The sequence below is a fragment of the Pseudonaja textilis genome, chromosome Z, assembly GCF_049901715.1.
Source record: "Pseudonaja textilis isolate UNSWEBS1 chromosome Z, rPseTex1.2, whole genome shotgun sequence".
NCBI lineage: Eukaryota > Metazoa > Chordata > Lepidosauria > Squamata > Elapidae > Pseudonaja > Pseudonaja textilis.
In genome coordinates this window covers 8,046,539-8,072,517 of record NC_142008.1, presented here as the reverse complement: position 1 = coordinate 8,072,517, position 25,979 = coordinate 8,046,539, and the positions used below count along the sequence as shown (strand labels likewise).

The window sequence follows — 25,979 nt, the reverse complement described above, 5'->3', positions numbered from 1 at the left end:
AATCCTTCCAGGAAGCCCTCCCGGGGATCCGGGAGAGGTTCGTTCCGTCGTTCTCGATAATGCAGTCGCCCTCAGGCGCTTGTCCTTTTAAAAAAAAAAAAAAAAAGAGGAAGGAGTGCGAGAAGGCCTACCTCTACTCCGACCTTTAACCCCTGCTTGCAACAGGCTCCTACCCCAGGAGCACTCTTGTCCTCCTCACCCTGCCCTGGGCGACTGGTCGGCAACACATCTACCCCCATTCAATGCTAGCCGGGGTCCCTTCTTGCGCTCCCGGGCCTCACACAGATCTCTGCACCTCCCCTCCTTTTCTCTGTCCCAGAGTTCTCCCAGGGGAATTCCCCACACGGGTCGGTCTTCCCAGTTTCTTGAATCCCGGTCCCAGTGCACACCTGTTGGCCTCTTTGGCGGGACTGCCTCCCGGATAGCTCCGCCTCCTCTTTAGGCCACTTGTTGAGACATCCCAATATCCAGGGGTTTTCTCCTGTTGGGCATGCCTTCCAGCGGGTCATCAGGGTTCCAGGAGAGATTCTATACCAGACGGGGCCCCACCCGCAGGACTAGCCAAGCTTTGGTATGTCCCAACCTGGACACTCGAGACAGCTCTATGGAAAAGGGGCGTTGGTTCTTACCTGATACGCTTCTTTTCGTAGAGCTGTTGAGAGTGTCCAGCCCCACCCGTAGGCCGTCTGGTGGGAAACCTGGCTGTTCGACCGAGCAATCTAATATATTTTTTTCCTGAGTGTGATGAGAACAGGACCTTCCTTCTCGTCTGTGCAAAAACCTGGGGAGCGCCCGAGGACCACGTGACGGTGAGGGGGCGTTCCTCAATTTCAAGCTCAGCCTGGAAGAGCCGAGACTGGAGCTCCTCCCAACCTGGACACTCTCAACAGCTCTACGAAAAGAAGCGTATCAGGTAAGAACCAACGCCCCTTCCCTGGTGTTCCCAGACAGGCTGTCACACAAGCATACAAATTCATTTCTTTCCGTGCACTATTTGCTTCCTCCATAACTTCCCTACAATTCAATTCAAGAGTTTCATTGGAGCTTAATGTCCATATACTTTGTAGAGTGGTTCTTAATTACTTGCTGTTTGCTTTTTTATAATACTGGCTCAAGTGATTACTCTGTAGACAAGCATGCTTAACTCCTTGTACTCCAAATTCTGGGATTCAACTCTCACTATAATTCTAAATACAGGAACTGAGGTTTTAATGTGTCTGGAAGGGTGAGAAGAAATGATACAGAAAGATTATTACAAACACCATTTTTCCCCCGTTCATTTTCGTTTAAAGAATCTGATCTGGGGAAAGGTGACTAAAGTCCCCATTTGGGGAGGGGGGGGAGGAATGATCCAACTAGTCATCTACCTCTCTACTCCTCTTGAAGTTACAATGGCACTGAAAAAAGTGACTTATGGTGGTTCTTGCACTTATGACCATTACGGTGTCCTTGTAGTCACTTGATCACAATTCGAAGACTTGGCAACCATCACATATATATATATATGAGAGTTATATCCGGTGGTTACCTGATTGCCACTTGCAACCTTCTCAACTGGCTTCCTGCAAGCAAAATCAATGGGGAAGCTGTAGGAGATTGGAGGTTACTGTGATGTCTCATTTAATGACTGCAGCAAAAAGGATGTAAAATTGGTGCAATATGTGTGATGCCTCACTCAAGGACTGCACTGCTTAACTATTAATTTTTCAGTTCTAATTAGACATGCAAACCAGCTGTGTTAATTTCAGCCAGTCACTCTCTCTCTCTCTGTTAGGCCCACCCTCTTCCGTATAATAGAATAACAGAGTTGGAAAAGCCTTGGGGGGCTTCTAGTCAAACCCTCTACTTAAGCAGGAGACCCTATACCAGGGGTGGGATTAAATCTTTTTAACAACTGGTTCTGTGGCCGTGGCTTAGTTGGTGGGCATGGCTTGGTGGTCATGTGACTGGGTAAACATGGCTTTGTTGGCATGTTATTGGCTTGGCGTGGCCAATGCAACATCACTCACATCGAGGCACACATCTCCTCGCCTGGCCTCTCATGACTGTGGGGATGCTACAACAGTCATAAGTGTGAAAAATGGTCATAAGTCACTTTTTTCAGTGCCATTGTAAGTTTAAATGGTCACTCCACACAAGCAAAGTACCAGCAAAGGAGTGGGAAAAAAACTCCAGAGAAGTTCCTGAGACAGAAATTCTAGTCCTGCCAAGAATTTAATAAGGGTTAATGGAGAGGCAGTTTCTGTAAGCAACACCAGAATGTTTCCTTCCTGCCTTCCTTACAGGATTAGGCCAGTAATTTCTTCTAAGAACTGGTTCTCTGAACTGCTTAGAATGTTAACAACCGGTTCTACCGAATAGGTGCAAACTGGTAGAATCCCACTCCTGCCCTATACCCATGATGGCAAACTTATGGCACACATGCCGGAAGTGGCACACAGAGCCACTTCTGCCAGCACACAAGAGGTTGCCCAGAAGAGCCCCACTGAGCATGCACATATGCCCCCCGTCAGCCAGCTGATTGTTGGGTATCTGCCGTGTATGCGCGCGGAAAATGCTCACATGCGCAGAGGCATGCGGTGTTTGGGAGTCATGTGTGCATGCGTAGGGGATCACGCATGCATGTGCAGGGGCAGGAGAGGCACATGCACATTGCATCATGGGTGCAGGCACATGAGCGCACTTTTGGCACACAACGTGGACAAGGTAAGTGGTTCTCTAATCTCTTTTAAAAGCCTCCAGTGATGGAGCACCCATAACTTCTGAAGGCAATCATTCCACTGCTTAATTGTTCTCACTGTTAGGAAATCTCTCCTTAACTCCAGGTTGCTTCTCTCCTTGATTTGTTTCCATCCATTGTTTCTTATCCTTCCCTCTGGTGCTTTGGGAAATAGGTTGACTCCCTCTTGTTTGGGGCAGCCCCTCAAATATTGGAATACTGCTATCGTGTTACCCATGGTGCTTCTCTTTCACCATTTATTTATTTTTATTTTATTTGGTTTGTCAGTTGCTTACAAGATAATAGGTCTAAGTAAAAACATAATTATGAATACATGGATACATATAAGAAAAATAAAAGAAACAATAGGACAGGGACGGTAGGCACGTTGGTGCGCTTATGCACGCCCCCTACAGACCTCTTAGGAAAGGGATGAGGTCAATCGCAGAAAGTCTAAGGTTAAAGTTTTTGGGGTTTGGGGATAAACCACAGTCAGGTAGAGTATTCCAGAATTGACCACTCTGTTGCTGAAGTCGTATTTCCTGCAATCAAGTTTGTTGTGATTAACCTTGAGTTTGTACCTATTGTTTGCTCTTGTGTTGTTATGGTTGAAGCTGAAGTATTCATTGACAGGTAGGACATTGCAATGTATGATTTTATATACTATACTTAGATTCCCATCTCATGGGGTTGCCATTGTGGAACAAACAGGAAGAAAAAGGTGTATGTATACATTTATCATCTTGAGCTGCTTATAAAGTAATAAGGCAAGACAAACCAAAACATTGTGGTCATATGTTGTGGACTTACCTGTATTGCTAAAGCAGTTTCCTTTAGAAATTTAGATGCACTATGGAAGGTCCCCTTTCTATGTCTTTAGGGAGGTGTCCATGGTCCTGATAGTCTAGACTGCAGTATTTTGGTTGAAAGCCTTGAACAGGGCTTTTATTCCTTAAACCCAGTAAGACTGAAGAATGGTGTATGTGTATATGTATCATTCCTAGTTCTATTTGCACAAACACTCATTGGGGTTGGCTATGGGATGTATGTAATGTCTGGATATGGACAATGTTTGCTCTTTGCTACTGAGCAGATGTGTTGCCGGATTCCTGATACATGTTCCTTTAAAATTTCACAGACATCTCTGTGTTAAAGCTTTCACACTTTATTCAATATTGCAGTGTTGTTGTTGTTTTGTTAGAAAATGAAAGACAAAAATTAAAGCAGCAAGAAATAGAATCAGATTTTAGTGCCTACGAAACATTTGATTTTCCACAAATGTTACACAACAATATAGCTGGAATTGCTTGCTATTTCCTATTGTTGCTCAATTTCTGAAGACATTCAAACAGAAGTAATGATCTATCACTCTTCTCCTATTGCTTCTTCTCACCTTGATTCATATTACAAATTAAGGGGTCTTCGTGCATTACATATAAGACAATTTAATCATAACTCCCCCACCCCCACCCCCACACTTCCCAGATCTACTAGTCTGGTGCTATACGGAAGTCCCAATGCAGCTGAAGGGCACTAGGTTGGGGAAGCTCTTTTACTAAGAAAAAGTAGAAACTAGATAGTTTCACCGGCCGAAGAGATAATAGCTATAAAGGAGAATCTGGGAAGATATGGGATGGCTCTGGATTTGGATCTCTGTTAGAATAACATTGCTCAGGTTTGGTGTAACCTCTTCTTTCCAGCACCCAAGCCCGTGTATTTTTCACATTAGCAGATAGACTTTTTCCAAACACAAATATTATTTGAGGGGCATTGTGCTTGTAGAAATTCAATACTAACAACACTTTTGATTAAATGTATCCAAATACTTAATTCTTCATGGGGCTATCTTTGAAGAGGATTTGGAAGTGCAGCTGGTGAAGAATGTGATGGGGTGAGCAGTTTGGGACACCCCTAGGGTTGTGCATGTAACACTTTTGCTATAGGAGCTGCATTGGGTTCTAGTCTGCTTCTGGGTGAGTTACCACCTGGCTACACAGAACCAGATGTTTGGTTCTTGGTGTCTTGAGTGTCTGAAAACAATAATAGAAGGATGGAGAATCCATGGCTCTTCAAATGTGACTGAACTGTAATCTCCAATTCTTTCCCCAATATCTATCCTGCCTAAGTCTGCCAGGAATTTTAGTTCAGCAATATCTGAAGGATTATATATTCCCTACTAATGTAATGAAATAAAAGAGTATTAAACTGGCCAAAAAAACGTGCAAAGGTGGGTACCTCGTTCTCTTTCCTATCCCTCTGTGAGTGGTTACTTAAATACTTTTCTTATATATTGAGCAGTACATTTATGATATATGAATTCTCCAAAGCGATACAAAGAAAAACAGAGATCTCTCACTATGAGGCTAATGTTACATTATGGATGATGTTACAGGTTATATGACTCTCTTGGTAGCCATGAACATCCTAGAGTGATATATGAACGTCACAGAGTGTCACATTAGCAAGTGCAACTGAGCTGAGAAGAAAAATCAGACTATCCAAATGACATAACACCATTATATGAGTGCCAGGAAAATACTGTGTCTGAACAAGCAGCTACTGACTTCAATAATCTCCTACAGCAATGGAGAACAGAGATATTAAGAGCAACTGGATCAACTGGAAAAGAATGATGTTTATTTCAAGAGCTTTTCCTCCTTCTCTGGAGGATGCATGGGAGCATGAAATCTTTAGAGAGAATATTCTCTCCCGAGATGCCTATGTAGCTTCTCAATCATCCAGGTCATGATTGTCCCAAAGTGCTTTTTCCAAAAGGCAACTGGACTTTCTTAGTATTTTTGTTTGAAAACATTTCACTTCTCATCCAAGAAGTTTCTTCAGTTCTAACTGACTGGTGGGGAATGAAAGGATTTATAACCTTTGAAAGTCAACTGGTCATTAGCACTCTTTCTGAGAGTTGTTGAAGCCACTTGAGGGTTCATTTGTATCCTCAGAGTCAACTGAATCAGTGTGTAAATGGATGTGGAACATTTTTGGAACTGCCGAAATTTCCACACTCATTTACACTCTAATTCAGATGACTCTGAGAATACAGATAAAGTCCCAAGCGGGCTTAACTCTCAGAGAGCTAACGACTGACCCCAAGTGAGATAAGGACTGAATGATTGCAATATAAACAAGGTGGGATTCAGCCGGTTCAGACTGGTTTGAGCGAACCGGTAGTTCCGGTGATCGGTTGGCCTCGCCCACTTGCACTTGCCCTAGTCTGTCCTTTATTTCCGTGTTTTGAAGCCCAGCTGATTCACACGGCACAGCAGATTCCCATGCCTCAGCTGTTTTACTCACCAGGGCTGCAGTAGAAGTTAAGTTTTAGAACGGAATATGGGCAGTTTTCAAACTGAACCCATTGTTACACTGGTTGAATCCCACCACCGGATATAAATCCCTCCATTCCTACCAATCAGTTAAAAAGTGAAGAAGCTTCTTGGATGAGAAGGGAAATATTTTTTAAAAAACAAACAAAGTACAGTTGCCTGTAGCGGGAAAAAATCACCTCTGGGTCCTCTCCCCAGACACTGTTTATGGCTGCCTGGAGAAGAGGTTCTTGAAGGCATTGTTGTAGTTCTTGTTAAAGGCTGTGTAGATCAAAGGGTTGAAAAAAGAATTGGAATATCCGAGCCAAAGGAAAACACTTTTGCAGGCTGGCGGGATGTCACAGGAGCAGAGGGAGCTGATGAGTTCCGTGATGAAGAAGGGGATCCAGCAGAGGACAAAGACACCAATGAGGATCCCCACCATGAGGGCAGCTTTCCTCTCTTTCTGCTCCCGCCAAGTGTCTCCATCCGTTTGGAACGTCACCGTGGCATGGCGGGCGGTGAACAACATCTGTGGATGCTGGGAATCCTCCCTGAGCTGCGAAATAGAAAGAGCATCTTTAGATTATTGCTTTGCGGGCTGGGTTGTCCTGCTGCTGAGCATGAAAGCATCCCGTGAGCGGTTCTGTGGAGCAGAGATTCGTCTACATCAGGAGAGTCAAACTCAGAGCCCACGGGCCACATCTGGCCCGTGGGGGTGCTTAAAACTGGCCCGCAGGGACAGCGTGGAAATAGCAAAAGACCGGCCCGTGGGCACAGGGGGGACCATGAGGAGGGGCCGCGATCCCCATTTTTGGCCTGGACAGCCTCTTGCAGCACCTTGCTGACCAAACCAGGGCATGGTGTGTGTGTGTGTGTGTGTGTGTGTGTGCGCCCCCGTGCCCTCTTTTTGGCCTGGATGGCCTTCTGCACCACTTTGCCAGCCAAAATAGAGCCCGGGGGGGGGGGCATGCAGCCCCCGTGCCCCATTTTTGCCATCAGAGTGCTGCAGGAGTCATCCATCCTATCTCCCTCCCCCCAGCCGGCCCACGGAGGAGAACTACAGTGTTGATCTGGCCCTCGAAGGAAGCCAGTTTGACATCCCTGATCTACAGCAAGCTCTATCAGCCACTGTTAAATATTTCCTGTCAGTTGCTTGTGGCCAACAAGAGCATTGATTGTACATTGGCATTTCATGCAGGCAGCCCAAGACTTCCAACCGTTAGTTTAATGATCGTTCAAAGTTACAACAGTGTTGAAAAAAAAACACCTTATGACTGATGGACGGGCTTATGACCATCACAGGACCTCAAGGTCACCGATCAAAATTTGGGTGCTTGACAACTGGAGTGTATTTGTGATAGTTGTAGCATTTCCAGATCATGTGATTGCCACTTGCAACATTCCTAACTAGCTTCAGAAAGGCAAGATGGGGTGGAAACTGGGCTCACTTAATGACTGTGACTCACTTAAGAACTGCAGTGATTTGCTTAACAATCATGGCAAACAAGGTGGTAGAATCAGGTATGATTTGCTTAACACTTGCCTTGCTTAACAACGGAAATTCTGGTGTGGTCAAAAGACAAGCACTACCCATATATGATGCTGCTACTAGGTGCCAGCAGTAATACCTCAACCCCAACTCGTTTTTATTTCTAAATAGAAGATTGTAAAATGGAACAAAGTTTACTTAACAGACTCGCTTAGCAAGAGCAATTTTGGGCTCAACCGTGGTCGTAAGCCAAGGACTACCTGTACAGTACTGGATGATCAGTGTGGCACACTGTCTTCAAATTTACCTCTATGATCGCATGTGATATCTTTATTCCTTAAGACACGTTCTTGGACAATTAAGTTGGCTGGATGAATTTGGGCCAATCCTTCTCTCTCAGCCCAACCAACCACACAAGATTGTTATTATAGGGAAAATAAGAGGAGGGAAGAGCATAAGGTATATTTGCTGCCTTATTTATAATAATAAAGGTGGAATAAAAATCAACTAACTAATAACAGATCAACTAACTAACTGATAAAGATGATTAGGGGACAAGAGGCTAAATAGTTGCTTTAATTGGGTATGTCTAGTTTAATGAAAAGAAGGACCAGGGGAGGCATGGTAGCAGTCTTCCAATATTTGAGGGGCAGCCACAGAGAGGAGAAGGGGGTCAAGCTATTCTCCAAAGCACCTGAGGGCAGGAGAAGAAGCAATGGATGGAAACTAATCAAGGAGAGAAGCTTGGTAAGCTCCATGGTATGCTAGAAAAAAGTGGAATAGATAGCACCACCGCTAGATGGACTCGCATGGAGGGAAGTAAGCAGTGGGGTGCCACAAGGTTCCATCTTAGGCCCAGGACTCTTCAATATCTTCATTAATGACTCAGATGAGGGAATAGAAGGGGAATTTACTAAATTTGCAGATGATACTAAGCTGGCAGGAATAGCTAACACCCAAGAAGACAGGCTCAAGATTCAGATAGATCTTGACAGACTAGAACACTGGGCTGTATCTAACAAAATGAAATTCAATGTAGAGAAAAGTAAAGTCCTACACTTAGGCAAGAAAAACCAAAAGTACACATATAGACTGGGTGAAACCAGCCTCAATAGCAATAACTCTGAGAGGGATCTTGGAGCCTTAGTGGACAACCAGCTAAATATGAGCCAGCACTGTGCAGCAGCAGCCAAAAAAGCTAATGCAATCCTAAGTTGCATTAACAGAAGGAGACAATCAAGATCCAGAGAAGTAGTAATACCACTCTATAAAACCTTAGTAAGACCACATCTAGAGTACTGCATCCAGTTTTGGTCACCACACTATAAAAAAAGATATTGAGACCCTAGGAAAAAGTGCAGAGAAGAGCAACCAGGATGATTAGGGGACTGGAGACTAAAACATATGAAGAACGGTTACAGCAACTGGGCATGGCTAGTCTAGTGAAGAGAAGGACCAGGGGAGACATGATAGCAGTCTTCCAATATTTGAGGGGCTGCCACAGAGAGGAGGAGGGGGTCAAGCTACTTTTTAAAGCATTCGAAGGCCAGACAAGGAATAATGGATGGAAACTGAACAAGGAGAGATTTAACATGGAAACAAGGAGAAACTTTCTGACAGTGAGAAAAATCAACCTATGGAACAGCTTGCCTTCGGAAGTCGTGGGAGCGCCATCACTTGAGACTTTCAAGAAGAGATTGGACTGCCATTTGTCAGAAATGGTATAGGGTCTCCCGCTTGGGTGGGGGGTTGGACTAGATGACCTACAAGGTCCCTTCCAACTCTGATTATCTGTTACCTGTTAACTTAGAACGAAGGAGAAATTTCCTGACAGTGAGAACAATTAATCAGTGGAACAACTTGACTCCAGAAGTTGTAAATGCTCCAACACTGAGGGTTTTTAAAAAAGAGATTGGATAATCATTTGTCTGAAGTGGTGTAGGGTTTCCTGCATAGGCAGGGGGTTGGACTAGAAGACCTCCATGGTCCCTCCCAACTCTGTTATTCTATTCTACTCTAACCAATTAAATAAAGAAAATAATGTCCATATGATATTTATTATACCATTTATTGGCTTAAACCAGGAATCTTAGCTCATTGTAAGGAACCAGCAAAATAAAGCGCCGGGGTGTTCAAACGAAAAACTGTTTGGTTCCTAATTCTCTGGTCTAGCATACTTCCTATTTATATCCCCATCAATCAATCCCGATCATGCTGAAAGAAAGATTGATTTAGTACCGCCCGTCGTGTTTGCCTTTGAGTTTTTCCCAATTGATCTTTTCATCTGTGCAAAAGATCTCTGGAAGAAGAGTGGAATTGCCTGAAAGCTGTGTTGACTCACTCACAAGGGACTTCTGGGCATTTCTTTGCTTCCACAGCACGATTAACTCTCCAGAATTGAAGAGGTGTGCACACGCGCACACACACACACACACACGCACACATAGAGAGAGAGAGAGAGAGAGATCAAATGACAGCAATTTCCTATAGAAAACCAAACTGAGTTCTTATGGGAAAACAATGGTGTGTTTTGCCTGGATCAAATGACTGCAACATCAAGCAACAGAAAGCTGCAGCATGAGTGACATCACCATCACAATTCCTGTGATCTGATGGAAAAATCCCAGAACATCCCTACTATTATTTACACCTGCTTTCTTTTTCACCATCGGAAGGAACTTTTTATTGCGGTGTTTCTCAACTTTGGCAACTTGGAGAAAGGTGGACTTCTACTTCCAGAATTCCCCAGCCAGCAAACCACTTGACGTCCATACCTCTTCCAAGTTGCAAAGGTTCAGAAAGACTAGGGTATTCCCACAAAAATCTCAATCACTTTTGCTTTTTTTTAAAAAAAATGGCTGCAAGCCTTTTGGCCGGAGAAGGTTATGTGTCATGATGGGTCTTCTCCCTGGTTTTGTTTTTTTGCTCATGAGACAAAGGGGGACGTCAGTTTCTGCCTGCAATGGGGTATCTAGGACTGGCAGTTGTGGGGTTGGTTGGTGGCTAAGCCTGCTGGCTAAGGAATTGTGGGAGTTGAAGTCTACATCTCATTAAACTGCCAAGGTTGAAAAACACTGCTCTACTCCTTAGAATGCAAATGCAGGTTTTTTTTTCATGATTGTGTATTTTATTCATGACCTACAGCAGTTCAGGGCAGCCTATAGAGAGCATTCCTGCATCTAATTTCCCCCTGCAACATGTCTGGGCTATGAGTGTCTGGCTGAGAGTCAGATGAGTTTCTCAGCTCTTGGCACAAATCACCATTCTGTGCTGTCATTTCCCACTCCAGATCCCTCAAATTTACACAAGGACAGCAGTTCCTACCTTGCGTCATTTGCAAAGCTTTCTCTAAGCCCACCCCCCCACCTCGATCAAACCTTTCCCAGACCACCAGGCACCAAGTTCACCCCACCACTGACAATCGCCATCAATGAGCCCACTTGGTGGCTTTGAGATATTTTTTGTTCTGCCGCCTGAAGATGGAAAATGTTGAGGCTTCCTGGTACAAACCCTGTCAGAGAGGCTAACTCAACATTCGATCCCAGCCACGGGACTTTTAGTTCACGGTCTGATGATGTGGGATTAATTTCTGAGGCTCTTGAGAACACCAGGGGTTGGTTCATAGTCGCTGTCTGAAATTCCAATAGCAGAGAGGCTTTCAGCAGCCAACTGGTACCATCGATGTGGATACCAGGATCAACAAATGCGTTTCAAGCCAAAGGACATTTATACTGGGATTTTAGCCTGTGGTGGGATTCAATTTTTGTTTACTGCCGGTTCTGTGGGCGTGGCTTGGTAGGCGTGACAGGGGAAGGATACTGCAAAATCCCCATTCCCTCTCCACCCTACTAACCTGCTTTCCAGCTCTGTTCTCCTGTGCAGGGCAACCAAAGAAGACCCAGCCAATCAGCTGGAACTCGCGAGGCAGAGATAGATGGGGCGGAGCCAGTCAGAGGTGGGATTTGCCGGTTCTCCAAACTACTCAAAATTTCCGCTGCCGGTTCTCCAGAACTGGTCAGAACCTGCTGAATACCCACCTCTGTCCTACTCCAATGGGAAACTAACAACATTTTGTGCAATAGCAAGAAACCAACTGGCACCAGACTTGCCCAAATGCAAGGTGAAATCAATGCAGAAAGGCCCTGAGTGACACTGGCACTCCTACAAAATATTGCTAGACACTCTGTGTGCGGGACTAATTTTCTCCCAGTGGTGCACCCTGGATAGCATGCAAATGTGAATTAAACAAACTAGTAACCTTAGGCAGCTAAACTATTCGGTAGACTCCCTGGCTCTTGATCAGTGATGGGATTCAAATTTATTTACTACTGGTTCCATGGGCGTGGCTTGGTGGGCATGGCAGGGGAAGGATACCGTAAAATCCCCCTTCCCTCCCCACACCACTAACCTGCTTTCCAGCTCCGTTCTCCTGTGCAGGGCAACCAAAGAAGACCCAGCCGATCAGCTGAGACTCAATGGGAGGCGGAGAATAGCTGGGGGCGGGGCCAGTCAGAAGTGAGATTTGGCAGTTCTCCGAACTACTCAAAATTTCCACTACCGGTTCTCCAGAACTGGTCAGAACCTGCTGAATGCCACCTCTGGGGAAAACACAGTACCCATCACAGATTTATGGGCTCATACATAAAGACTCTGGAAAGAGTTAGCTTTTAAAATGGCCCAGATGCTAATTAGGTACCAAAATAAAGGACATTTTTTCACAATAGAGAGAAGTCCAATTGTTTAGTGACTATTAAAAAGTTACAATCACTGGAAAAAACCTGACTTATGAACAGTCCTCACACTTATGATCATTGTATCATCCCTGTGATCATATAACCCAATTTAGATGTTTGGCGACTGGCATGTGCTTATGGTGGTTGTAGTGTCCCAGGGTCATGTGATCATTTTTAAAAAACTTTCGACAAGCAAAGTCAACTGGGAAGCCATATTCACTTAACAATCGTGTTACTAACTTAACTGCAGTGATTCACTTAACAACAGTGGCAAGAAATGTCTTAAAACAGGTAAAACTCATTTAAGAGCTGTCTTGCTTAGCAATGGAAATTTCGGGGTCTATTGTCGTCATAGCTTTGAGAACTTGATGTAAATCAAGACTTGGACAACAGGTTGAGGCTCAATTTGGCCCGAATAAAACAAAAACGGTGCTGTTAAAACCAAATAAGACCAAATTAAGATATGGGAGCCACAACATGGGAGGATATATTATTATTATTAGTAGTATTATTAGTATTAGTATTATTGTTGTTGTTGCTGCTATTATTATTGTTGTTGTTGTTATTATTATTGTTGTTGTTGTTGTTATTATTATTACACTGAAAAATGTATCACACCCTGCTTTCTTTCCTCCTGCAAATGAAAGAAAGGGTGGTTTGGAATGGATAAACATACAAAAAGATTAGGCAGCCCCATTTCTGTCAATCTCAGCAACCGTTTCCAAAGTAGCTTTTCAATTACGGAAAAGTAATGAAGGGAAACGGATTACTTTGCAATGCTTTAGTTTGTTCCAAGAAGCTTATGTTATCCTTGCCATGCTGAGCATGACTATGAAGGCAGAAACCTCAACTTAATCACACCCACGGCCACAGGTGATAGAAATAGTTCTGGGGATAAATCATTTATGGGGTTCACAACACAGGATCTATTTCCAGGCACTACATTAGAATTTCTCAGCCTCTTTAAGAAGTGGGCATTTCCCAGGGCCCCAGAATTCCCCAGCCAGCCACTTTCCCTGCCACAGGGTCAGGGCTGGGCTGCTGGGGGCTCGCAGGGGTTCGGGAGAGCCCCTAGCTAAGATTCTGTGCAGTTCAGGGAACCCCCAAATCCCACTCCCGGCTGGCCCCGCCCACCCCATTCTGCCCCTCCCAGGAGTCCCCACATGACCCATTTTGGATGCAGTTAAGTGCAGGGCGCGCACGGAGGCTTGGAGAGGGCAAAAAACGGGCCTCCCGGAAGTTCGGGAAGGCCAGAAATGGGCCCATTTCCAACTTCCAGAAAGCCTCCGGAGTCCGGGAAGGCCGTTTTCACCCTCCTGGAGTCTCGAGGAAAGCCTCCGGAGCCCAGGGAGGGCAAAAATGCTCCCCCCCCCCGCCGTGGTGCAGGAGGTCGACTAGGCCACGCCCACCATGGCCACGCCTACCCACCAACTGGGCAGAGAACCCTTTCCTAAGATTTGTAAACAGTGAGCCTGTGCTTTTCACAATTCCATGCAGCTTGGAAGTCGTAGGCAGTGCAGCTGTTTACACATCCACACCGAATAAAGGGAACCTATTCAAAGGCCCAAAGCAAACAAAATGAATGGGAGAAGAAAAAGAAGAAAAGGCAACATGCAGCAAACGTATAGGTAGGCTGGGTCCCCTCCTTGCCATGCCTGGAGCCTTGCTGCTTGTCAGGTTGTGCGTAAGAAACACAGGGCAGGAAAGGTCTCGTGAATAAATACCCCCTCGGGAGAGTGGGAGTGTGTGATTGATAATGTCCTTCTTTAGAGGATGAAAGACCTAGCCTTGGATTTCAATTAAGGAGCAAGAGAAAGGTGAAATTCAGAGGCGTCACAAACAGGTAGTCCTCGTCTTATGACATTTTCTTTCTATTGCTATGAGATGGGTTAGGAGTTAACCACCTTTCACTGTTCTGCCTCTTGCACAGCTAGATCCATAGTTGTGCAGATGCAGAGAGATAACTCAACAAAGCTTCCATAACGAAGTTCATTTATTGGTACATCAGGTATCTTCATAACTCACATTTATAACTAAGTTCTTTAATGACCAATCCTTTGTATATCTGCCTTGTACGTGAAATATGGTTATTTCCTAACCTATCTCGTAGCGATAGAAGGAAGATGCCACGTGGTAGAGAGTTCAGATAAAGAATGAGGAAAACTCCCTTAACCCACCAAGGATCAATTCAGTGACCGATCAGGATTACAGATGTGGCCACGCGTCATGAACTACATTTCCCAGGATACCTTTAGCTACATTTACCATGATGCATTCCCTTAAGGGGACAGCTCACAATTCCTAAGTAACTATCCAATTCCCATAGACCGGCTGGGACAGCACAGAGCGACCATTTGAAGTTACAATGGACTCCTTGTTGAATCCTTCTGGCCAGGATTCAAAGTTCCAACAGTGCCACCTATCCACCCATGGTTAAATGACTACACTTTGAATGCTTGGCAACCAGTTTGGTTGCCAGAAAGAAGAAGGGGAGGGGTCAACTTATTTTCCAAAGCACCAGAAGGTAGGAAAAGAAACAATGGATGGAAACTAATGAAAGACAGAAGCAACCTGGAATTACGGAGAAACTTCCTAACAGTGAGGACCATTAACCAGTGGAACTGCTTTGCTTTCAGAAGTTGTAGGTGCTTCATCATTGGGCGGTGGGGGGGGGTTTAAGAAGAGACAAGATTGGATAATTTGTCTCCAATTATAGGGTCTCCTGCTTAAGCAGGGGGTTGGACTAGAAGACCTCCAAGGTCCCTTTCCAGGATGTTTGCAGTGTCCCCAGTTTTTTGACGCTTTTGTCAAAAACTGACATTTACTTACACTTTTTAAGAAAATCATGCCCATAGCAAATCATTGGTTTGCTTAGTGACCGTGGCATTTAGCTCCCAAAAAAGAGCTGTAAAATCCTGTCCGTCACTTGGGTGATCCAATTTATGATAGTCACAAGTAGAATCCATTAGGTCGTAACTGAAGGGTCACCTGTATATGCTGTGCATAACAGTCCCAAAATATATCTGGGAAAGATATAATCTCCCCAAATATCCAGGGAGGGCAGAAAAATAGGCAGAACAAATAACTAACAGATGATACTGACAATATTAACCTGGTTGAATTAAACTTCCTGGTTTGAGTGGTCAGGAAAAATGTAATCTGTTGATTCCTATCTGCTACTCGATCTTTCTCTTAAAAGTCTGGTACAGCAATGAGATAAATCTGAGGAAGTTCTGTTTTAATGGAAGCTGTTTCTCCCCCCACCTCCACCCACCCCCCAAAAAACAAAAAACCCTGGTAATTAAGAGTCTAGTTCAGCAGAAGAGCAAACATCAACCAAATTATAGTTAACCCCAAAATTCAGGAAATGGGATTAAAGACCACGTTGGTCCAAAGCCTACAAAATACAAAATATTTTGCAGCTTTTGATCTAAATCTTCAAAAAAGAATTGAGAGAATATTAGGTATTGAGAAGATCACTCCTTTGAGTTATATAACCTACATGAAAAGTGAAATTAAAAAATATGTAGCAAATAATAATAATAAGCTGATTTTGTAGTGGTTAGGCATCAAGTTAGAAACTGGGAGACCCTGAGTTTTATTCCCATTTTAGGCGTGAAAACCAGCTGGATGATTTTGGGCCAATCATCAATTGTTGTGTGAGTTCTGGTCCTACCTTAGGCACAAACCCAGCAGGTTGATGTTGGGCCAGTCACTCTCTCTCAACCCTAGGAATGAGGCAAGGGAAAAATCACTTCCAGAAAAAAAACATTGCCAGGAAAACTAATGGATCTATTCAAAAGAAAGCCAGGAGTCAACAATGACTCTAGCTGGTTGTGCGACTAACTGGGGAGTAGTTAGTATAATAACAATAATGAATCATGGTTCTGTTGATCAGAGATCTGAACCACGAAGCACAAGTTCACAATTGCCAGCATCGTGGTTTTAGCCTTGCTTAAACGAGGTAAGGGCCAGTCAAAGACCAAATGAATGCTGCATCCTAAACCTTTGTGGTAAGCTTACTTCTTGGGTGTTAAAAGTGTAAGCAAAGCACTAACCTCTAGAACTCCGGGTGTAATTGGACTGATGGAATTGCTCTTACGGGATCCAATGCGAAACCTGGCTGCCTTGTAGATCTTCCAGTAGACAAACAGCACAACGCAGAGAGGCACATAAAAAGCTCCACAGGTTGAAAAGACGGTGTAAGAAGGCTCTCGGCTGACTTGGCACTCAGCACTGCCCTCGGAGTAAGTGTCTCCCCAGCCAAAGAGTGGTGGAGCCAAGGAGATGATAGCAGAGAGCAGCCAAGTCACCACAATCATAAGATTGGAAATTCGGCGGCGGGTCTTCAGCGTGTACTCCAAGTGCCGCGTTATGGACCAGTAACGATCTAGTGCAATGGCCGTCACGTTCCAGATGCTGGCCGTGCAGCACAGCACGTCACAGGAAACCCAGATCTCACACAGCAGCCTCCCCAGACGCCAGCGACGGCCGGACAGCTCGTACATCAGGCTGAGGGGCATCACCAAAGCAGCTACCATCACGTCAGAGATGGCCATGGAGGCAACTAGGTTATGGGGCACCCTGTGAAAAGTACGTACCCTCAAGATAGTGGCCAGCACCAGTAGGTTCCATAGGAACGTGGCAACCCCCAGCATGGCCAGCAAAGTCAAGATAAGGACTTTGAAGACTGACAAGGGTTTAACACCGATGCCGGCCGGGCCGGGCAAGAGACCAGGATCGGTCCAGTTGGGCTCTGCCAAAGTAGTGGCAGAGAGACAGGTGAAGTTGGCAGAGCGGTCCATCCTGCAGAGATGAATGGAGATGATCTGCAGGTGATGAGGACAGACCAGGAGATCTACTTCTGATTTTTAATGTCCTGCAATAATATCTTCAATAGCATTCTTAAAAAGGAAGTTATTGTGGGAGGTACTTCTTATTTTAGAAGCCGGTGTTCTGCCACGTGGCTGGTTCTAGCAGCATCGACCTATCGGTGGTAACCATGAATTGCCTCCAGGATGTGGCCATAAGTAATCTTAAAGCCATGCCCGAATTTCTGTCCCTGTAAACCGCAGGAAGGAAAGGGGGGGAACAGCAGCCAGATTAATAAGGAGAGACCCTCTGTCTGAAGTTGCCCTGCTTGTTTACCTACAGCACTCTTGCAACAACAGATAATCAAGATTAAACACAGGCTGATGTCTTATATACAAAGCAGAAAAGTGGAACTGATATATTCCCAGCTGCATTGCTGTATAGAAGAGCAGGAATCCTAGTTCTGTAGCTTCCAAACCATCTTTTCTTGCTGGAATCAAACTTATTTAACTTGATTTAACAGTGGCAGCTATGTGGCAATCTTGGCTGATCCCCAAAGTTAAGGATCTGGTTAGTATTTGGGATGGGTGACCACTAGGAAACCGAAAAGTATAAGCAAGGTTGGGAAGTTTTTTTTTTTTTTTAAAGGTCTCAGAAGGATATGGTAAATCACTTCTCTAACTGCTGCCCAAAAATGGTGAATGGAGAAGATAAACACAGTGTCACCAGCAATCAATCTCAATATGAGGAAGGAATTAAGTCACAGCAAGCGGAGGCATCTAGCTGTCTCCTGCTGATCTCCAGTACCTGGGAGAGCCTGACCTGGATATATTGGGAGGAATAGGACACCCTGAGGAATATGTTAGTTCTTCATCTGTAACGACAACTGTACTGGGAAGAGAAAAAGTGCCTCTTCCAATAAAATAACAAAATAACTCTTTGAATAAAACTAAGTCCAACAAGACGCAATCAAAACATAAGATGCTTTCCCCCTGTACCTTCCCAGACCATATTTCAAGAACACATTTAAAACAAAACCTTTCAGATTTATACAAATCAAATCTGCAGCCTCAGAGGCAACAAGGCTTTTAATACCCTTACGCTGAATAATATCCCTTTGCTAAATCAATTAACGCAAGGAAAGTCTAAATCTGCAGCATGGTAGTAATTTAGCAGCACTAGTTTCAAGTTTATGATAAAAGAGAAGGAAAAAAGGCAACAACACAAAGATATCCCGTTTAAGGAGTGTGATGGGATGGAAAGGGGGACGGGCCTGAATCATTCAAGGGAAAACTGCGTCCCTGAAAATCATGATAAATCAAACTGAGCTTCCATTCTGGGATATAATGAATTTCCTGGAAAGAAATAGATGGAAGAGGCCTTGTCTTTGCATAGGTTGTCCACCTCGGACTTCCCGGGCACAGATCTGGGATTTCTACGTGGTCTCCCGTCCAGCTCAGCTGCAGGTATATCACTCTACCTCCTGGAGTCAACTGGGTCTCCAGCCCTTCAAAATAGTGAAAAGCGGACCCGCGAAGCAAAGCAGTGGGATTTGACCCCCCGCGCACATCTAGCGACGCTCTTCCCCACTGCAACGCGACGAGGGTTGAATGAGCCTCCAGTAGCAACCCACGCGCGCGCGGACTCACTTCTGGTACTTTGAAGACTCGGCAGTGGCCGGGCCTTTCGGGCTTTCGGAATCCGCGGAGGAAGGGGGAGTCCGGAGAAAATATGGACCTTATGGGAGGGTAGATTAGATGGAGAGGACGACAAAGCGGAGCTACCAACCTCAGCTCGGCGTCTAGCTTGAACTGAAGCGCCAGGATTCGGCTAGTGGTCCCGGGCGCGGCTTCGGCCAAAAACACGTCCGGGGCATCCAGAGAGTCCGTCCAGCGCGGACCCTGAAGGTTCTGAGCCCAGCTGGCAAAGCAGGAGAGGCGTATTCTTCCAAGTGATCCCTAAGCAGATCTCAGCGCCATCCTATACACTTCATCTGACGCGATCGTGTGAAAGTCGGCGCAATTCGGGGCGCGCCTTGGCGGGGACCTGGAGTCCAGGGGGAATCATGCGGTGGCTCCGTCTCCGCTCCAGAGCCCCGCCCCCACCTCCCACCGCTCCCTAGGCGCGGGAACGAAATACCTGAGCCGTCTCTTCCCATCTCTTCCTCACCGGCTGCCGCTAAGCCGAGGTCGGCTTCTCCAACATCGAGACGCGCCCGTCAAGTGACGGTCGTTGCCAGATCCTAGTACAGGCCAGCCAGTTAGGAGAGCCTATCGCGTTGCGCCCCCCACCCGGATTGCACCGTCTCCCTCCCGAGAACGGCGGCAGCTCCGGCGTCTGCCTGCCTCCCTCGGAGTGGAGGGAGTGGGTTTGGCCTCGAGGAAACCCCCGCGGCTCTGTTCCTCCCTCCGTCTTTGATGGAGGAGGGAACGGAGGGGCGCAGAAGTTTACACGTCCCCCCCCACACACTAGCCTTCCCCTCCGACGCCCAGGCGTCGCGAAGAGACGCGCAGCACTCATCACATGGGAATGCGTACATATATGTAGACACACGCCCCAGGCACGCGCAAGCACGCGAAGAAAGGGTTTGCGCCACGTCTGACGGAGAAAGGCGGCAGGGAGAGAAATCTTGAATTCGTTGGCAAAGTCAGTCAAAACTGAAAATTGTCCTTCTTTTGGAATGTTTACGCAAGCGTGAAAAGGCCCTGGTCTTGTAATACTCTCTGTGTGTGTGTTTGTGTGTGTGTTTGTGTGTGTGTGTGTGTGTGTATGTGTATTACAATAGGGAGGGAAATGTGGAAGGCAGGGGAAACAAAAGGATGTATGATATCAGAAGATGAATTCACATCATTCGAACCCGACTTAACGAAAGAAACAAACTATATTATATAGAGACCATGTTTTGGCCAAATAAATAAACCAAATTATGGCAGAAAGGTTGGGCAGGTTCACAACAGTGCCTGCTGAGAAAAATGGCTCCCAATTGAACCACCACCAATCATTGGCGCCCCACTTGGGTGAAGTTTGGGATGATGAATTCAGCCACTGAGTATCAGAATTGGGTTAGTTTTTAGATGGGCCTTCTCCAATTCTCCACCCCAGTTTTCTGGATACATTTAACTTCCCTTATTTCCAGTTATGACAACTGATGACTGGGTTAGTATTACTGAGGAAATAAATAGAGGGTCTCCAGCTGGGTAAAAGTCCTCTAACCGTGATTATATCCCATTCTGTGCAGTGCGTTTTAATGTCAAATGTGGAAAAAAACATCACTTGTCAGTCTTCTCTTCTACTCTTCCATGTCAAATGAGCCACCAACTTTTCCATTTTTTAAAAGAAGCAATTCAGTCACAGTGAGGTAAACTTAGAAATGCAGAGTAAGCAGGGCAATAAAGGATTTGGATGATAAATAATCTCTGGAAGATAAAATCTCTGGAAAAATGAAGAGGTATTCGCTTGAAAGCAGAAAGAGCATTGGCACTAAACAGGTCTCCCTAGAAGTCCACACAAAAGGGCTATCCAAATGATCCCTATCATTAAAACCCGTTCCCCTGTTACATCCCCTTGAAGCTGATTGGCCAGTAGTTGAGGAAACTGGTGCTTCTTCAGATGCCCAAGTGCCATGTCAGGGTTCAACTTCTGTAAATAAGCCCAAAATATAGGTGGGGTGAAGGAAGAAGGCCAAATGGAAAGTGGCAGAGGGGGGGCATATTCTACCTCTTTTAACAACCCCCTCCCTTTTTAGTGGCAATCTTTGGGAGCAAGGCTGCTCTTTCCTTGCCTGAACTTCTACTTATTCAACTCAGGTTTCTTGCACAGTGTGCCAAACCATGGTTCACATACACATTTGTTCATCTTCATTTATTAAATTTCTACATTTCTACAGTTCACTGGGCAGTTTATACATCATGGTTCCTTTGAAAGACCGCCCCCCACTGGCTGGACTTATACATCATCATGCCAAATGATCGTGATGCTTAACAAGCACAATGGGTGGATTCATCGGAGCCAAAACAGAACAAATCACAATCCTTCAGCATGAAAACTTGGATGGGTGACTTTGGGCCAATCCCCAGGAGACTGTGAGTTCTAGTCCTGCCTTCAGCATGAAAGCTGGTTGGGTGACTTTATTGATTTATTTAATTTGTTTGTCAAACATGTCCAAGATAACAAGTGTAGGTGAAGACAAACAAAACATAACACATAAAAGTATAAAACCTCCTTTCTAAGAATTACTTATAAATTTTAACAAGGCAAATAAAGCATTATTTTTTTAAAACATAGTTCCACATTATCACATTTCCATTTACACATATATATCTTTTCCAAATTTCTCATTATTTCTCCCTTCACTTTTATTCAATTATATTTCTTTCTATCAAAGTTTTAGTAATTCTCAATCAGTCATAAGCACACAAAATGCATAACCTAAAGCAAAACATTGGAAAAAAAATACCCTCCTTAGTTATCATTTGTACATATCTTTTCCCAATTTCTCTCCCTTTAATTTCATTTCTCCAAGATTTTATTAATTTACAATCAAACATAAATAATCCACACACTAAACATAAAACTTCTTTTGAAAAGTGACTTGGCCCCAGGTTACATCTTTTTTGACAGACCTAAATCAAATTCATGCCCACCTTATATACCCTTCATATCTTATTAACCATTTTGTATTTTCTATATAACTTCTCCCATCTTTTCACTCTCTTAATTATATTTTATTTATTTCATCTTATTTCAAAGTCATTATACTTATATCTTTTGTCCGTTCTTTACCAAACATCTATTTATCTCTTCTCTTTAACAAAAAATTTCCCCTGTAATCACTTTTGAAGTATGACGCCTTCTCCTAAAATAAAGCTTAAAATAATACATAATTTCCATCCTGATTCTGCTTAGTACATTCTACATATTAAATCTTAAAATAAAAGAATAGTAAACTGAAAGTATAGTTAAATGTATAATTTCTATTCTAATTCTAATTCTGATAAGTACATTGTTTTAGAATAAAAAAATAAAATACTAAAGTTATAATAACATTAAAACAGTAACAAATTGAACTTTAACTAAGCATTAATCATTTAACACATTCTCCTAATATTTTATTTTAGGGATGGTAGGCATGTCCTTTTTAAGGAACTTTTAAGAATGGGTGAGGTCCACGGTAGACAGTTTGAGGTTGAAGCTTTGAGGGGTTGAGGCTGTAACAACAGAGTCCAGTAGAGCATTGACTTTGGGCCAATCACCAGGAGACTGTGAGTTCTAATCCTACCTTAGGCATGAACATCAGTTAGATCACTTTAGGCTGGTACTCCCTCTCACCCCAACCTACCTCAAAGGGTTATTTTTGTGTGGAAAATATAGGAGGAAGGAATACGTTTGCCACCTTAAGTTATTTAAGGCAGGATATAAATAAATAAAGTTAACACTAACTCGATCCACATAATGAATCGTCATATTGTGTACTTTTTCACCAGAATTCTGTGAAATATCTTTATAGATGATTTCCCAAATTATTTCCTTCCCGGATTTTGCATTCTTTCTTACACTAATATTCCCTCTGCACAGGGGAACAAATAAGGCATTTTTCCAGACCTCAGGCACAGATGCTGTCTTCACTCACCATTAAACATCATCTTTCCATATTTCCAATCTTACATTGTGTAATATTGTTCAGTTATACTATGTATTCCTGCAACCTTGCTATTTTTCATAGCATTTATGATTTCTTTTTCATCATTATTCCATACCAACATGTATTTCAACTCATCAATTCAGCACAAGCTATCATTCTCGCACATGTTTTTGAAATACTCCCTGTTAGGATTCTTCATTCGGGATTGCGAAACGCAGCAAATGGGGCTGGGCAACGCCTAGAGTTTGGACAGGTGAAGCTAACTAAAAACCTGTCAAGGAAACAGATGGCAGTCATCACAGAGAACTGACATTGCTCTGAAACTCAATTGCCATTGATTTGGGGAGCCTTTCTTCTGTGTGCCAAGAAAAGAGGTTAGTTTGTTCATTGTTGGAAAGCATCTAGCGGTGGAGTCCATCAGGAAAATGCTGCCATCTTGTAAGGATGGTTCACTTGAAAAGATCAAAGGAGGAGGCAGAAATGCAGGGCCTTTGTTATCTCCACCATCTGTAGCCTTTACAGTACTTTGAACTTATTTTTGTGGGTTGAGTTTAGCATTCTCCCATCTGGCATCTTCCAGATGTGTTGGATCCATTACTCCCAGCAGAAGCAATCAGCTTGGCTTGGGAGTTCTACTCTGAATCCACAGAGCGGATCAATAAAAATTTCCCTCTCATCCTCCCAGACCTTTGGTTTTAGAATGAGTTTTGCAAAACCGTTTCTTGGCTCACTTCTCATGCTTTTTGACCGAGCCACTTCTTTGTTTTCTAAAGGGGTTTAGAATATATAGAGGAATAATGCAGATACCCTTGAAGGGGGGATTCAATAGCCGTTCAAGATCCTGTCATTATACCTTAAAACAACAGCATTCCGGTAGATCTTGGTGGCATCGGTATTTTGACCTGGTCCATCTCCAAAGACTGGCATCAATTTTGAAAGCCTCACAGTGATTCTGTCTCTCTCATCTTATACCAAAGAAAATCAAGGTTGGTCAGTCTTGTGTTTCTTTCTCACTCTCTCTGTTTCATGGCTTTTTTGTACATTTATTACGGTGACTTGCCATCAAATCTGTTTTGAATTCCCACTGACGACATAGTTAAGAGTTTCTCCATGACAATCTATCCCTAACCTGTTCTTTCAAGTCTCCCCATGTTGCGCTCATTGCCACTGTAACTAAGTCTGCCCATCTTGATGTTGGTTGTCCTCTTCTTCTTTCCTTCTATCTTTCCCAACATTTGAGCCTTTTCCAGAGAGCTGGGTGTTCACACAGAACAGGGGTCGGCAGCGTTAAGCATTCAAAGAGTCACAAAGATCCTTACTAGAAGCCTCCCGCCCCGTTCGATTCTGGAGCCGACCGGAAGTCCAGTTCCCCCACCATAGAGTTTCCTCCTAGCACGGCATCCTTCTTCCTCTACCTGTCCTAACCGAAAGCCCTATCAATTGTGGAGGCAACCATCGACAAGAGTTGTACCAGAGCCACCGGTTGCTGACCCCTGACATTGAATCATAAAGCTGAAAGGGACCTCAGAGAGCAGAACCTTCTGCTCATATGGTTGCCAAGCTTATTTTTGAAAAGCTATTCCATTGATTAATTGTTCTCAGTGTGGTAATGATGATCAAGTGACACATAACGAGTCAAAAGTAGGACGCTGAAAGGCGAAAGCGGAAGCAGCGTACTCCGCCTCATAGTTGGGTAGACCAGGTTGCCCTGATAAACTGGCTTCACCAGAAAAACCCCAAAAGTAGGACAATTTGACTTGGGCATTTATATCTTGACTTTGGGTTGATTTGTTTGATGACCCATTGGTTTGGTTTCTTGGCTGTCTGTGGTATCCTCAGGTATCTTCTCTCACACCTAATTTCAAAAGTATCAATTCTCCATCTTTGCTTCTTAAAGTCTAATTTCCACTTTCATAATATACCCACAGGGAATAACATGGCTTGCAAAATTCTGATCTTTGCAAGTGCTTGCTGATCTTATGGCACTTGAAGATCTTTTCGAAAGCCTTCATGTATTCTACCAAGTGCTTGTCTGCTACATATTTCATGACTGCTTGTTCAGCAGTGGGATCCTTCCTGTTCTACTGCTGCTTCGGTGATCACGCACGCATGCATGCACGCACTTAAGGCGCATGCTCCTAAAATGGGTGTGCAGCTTTCCACACACCAGCTGAGGCCTGCAGCACCATCACTGTGCTGGTTCCTTTACTGTTGATGGTTGATCAAACAGGGCACATTCCTTTTCTTGTTAAAATGTTTTGAGAGTTTGCATGAACAGAGAGGGAGAAAGATGGACAAAAGCATTTTTAAAAAGATTGATCCTCATGGTTTCCCTGCATTGGCATTTATGTATGTGCAGAATTATGCCTGAATTAAATCCTGACTGGATGTACCCTTACATTCTCCACATTCTCTGGACTCCTGACTCGTTCCTGATTAAAACAATTCCATTGGAAACCAAGAATAGGCAGTCCTATACAACCATTCTTTTAGTAACTTTCGAAAATTATAACTGCACAGAAAAAGGTATTAACAACCAGTTAGTACTTATGATCGTTACAACATCTGATCAAAATACGGGCATTTGGCAACTGGCAGCAGGTTAATTGCAGCATCTCAGGGTCATGTGACCACTCTCTGTGACCTTATCACTGGCTTCCAAAAAGCAAAGTTAAAGGGGCAAGTTGGATTTGCTTAATAACTCCCTGATTTACTGAACAAAGGCAGTGGTTAGCTTAGCAACCAGGGCAAAAAAAGGTGGGGGGGCATAAAATGGGTGAAAATCATTTTATAACCGCTTTGTTTAGCACCAGAAATTCTGGGCCCAATTGTGGTCATATGGACTTGCACATACGTGCTAGTCCTTTCCAGCTCTAGGGGCGGTGCTCATCTCCATTACAAACCCAAAGAGCCAATACTGTCCAAAGACATTTCCATGATCATATGGCCAGCATGACTGACTAAACACCGAAGGCGCACAGAAGGCTGTTACCTTCCCACCAAAGTGGTCCCTATTTTTCTAGTTGCATTTTTACATGCTTTCAAACTGCTAGGTTGGCAGAAACTGGGACAAGTAATGGGAACTCACTCCGTTACGTGGTGCTAGGGATTTGAACCGCCAAACTGTCAACCTTTTGATCGACAAGCTCAGTGTCTTAGCCACTGAGTCACCGCGTCCCTGATAATTGTGGTCATAAGATGAGAATTACCATGCCTTTTTTTCACTCAACTGATTTTCACATTCAAATTCGCAATGGCGAACTTTGTA

General features: G+C 44.1%; 1 protein-coding gene across 1 annotated transcript; it reads right to left on the bottom strand.

The window, feature by feature from the left end:
* Positions 1-6,169: 6,169 nt before the first annotated feature.
* HTR5A (5-hydroxytryptamine receptor 5A) lies at positions 6,170-19,581 on the bottom strand. Its single transcript, XM_026719889.2, has 3 exons — positions 18,859-19,581; positions 16,317-17,320; positions 6,170-6,592 (listed from the first exon to the last, which is right to left on the bottom strand). The coding sequence occupies exons 2-3, from the start codon at positions 17,061-17,063 to the stop codon at positions 6,260-6,262; spliced, it is 1,080 nt and encodes a 359-aa protein (XP_026575674.1). The 5' UTR covers positions 17,064-17,320; positions 18,859-19,581; the 3' UTR covers positions 6,170-6,259.
* Positions 19,582-25,979: the final 6,398 nt, after the last annotated feature.

Coding starts and splice junctions, on each gene's coding strand:
- HTR5A (XM_026719889.2), bottom strand. CDS start 17,063: ATGGACCGCTCTGCCAACTTCACCTGTCTCTCTGCCACTACTTTGGCA. Junction 6,593..16,316: donor TTACACCCGGAGTTCTAGAG/GTTAGTGCTTTG, acceptor TCTATTTCGCAG/CTCAGGGAGGATTCCCAGCA.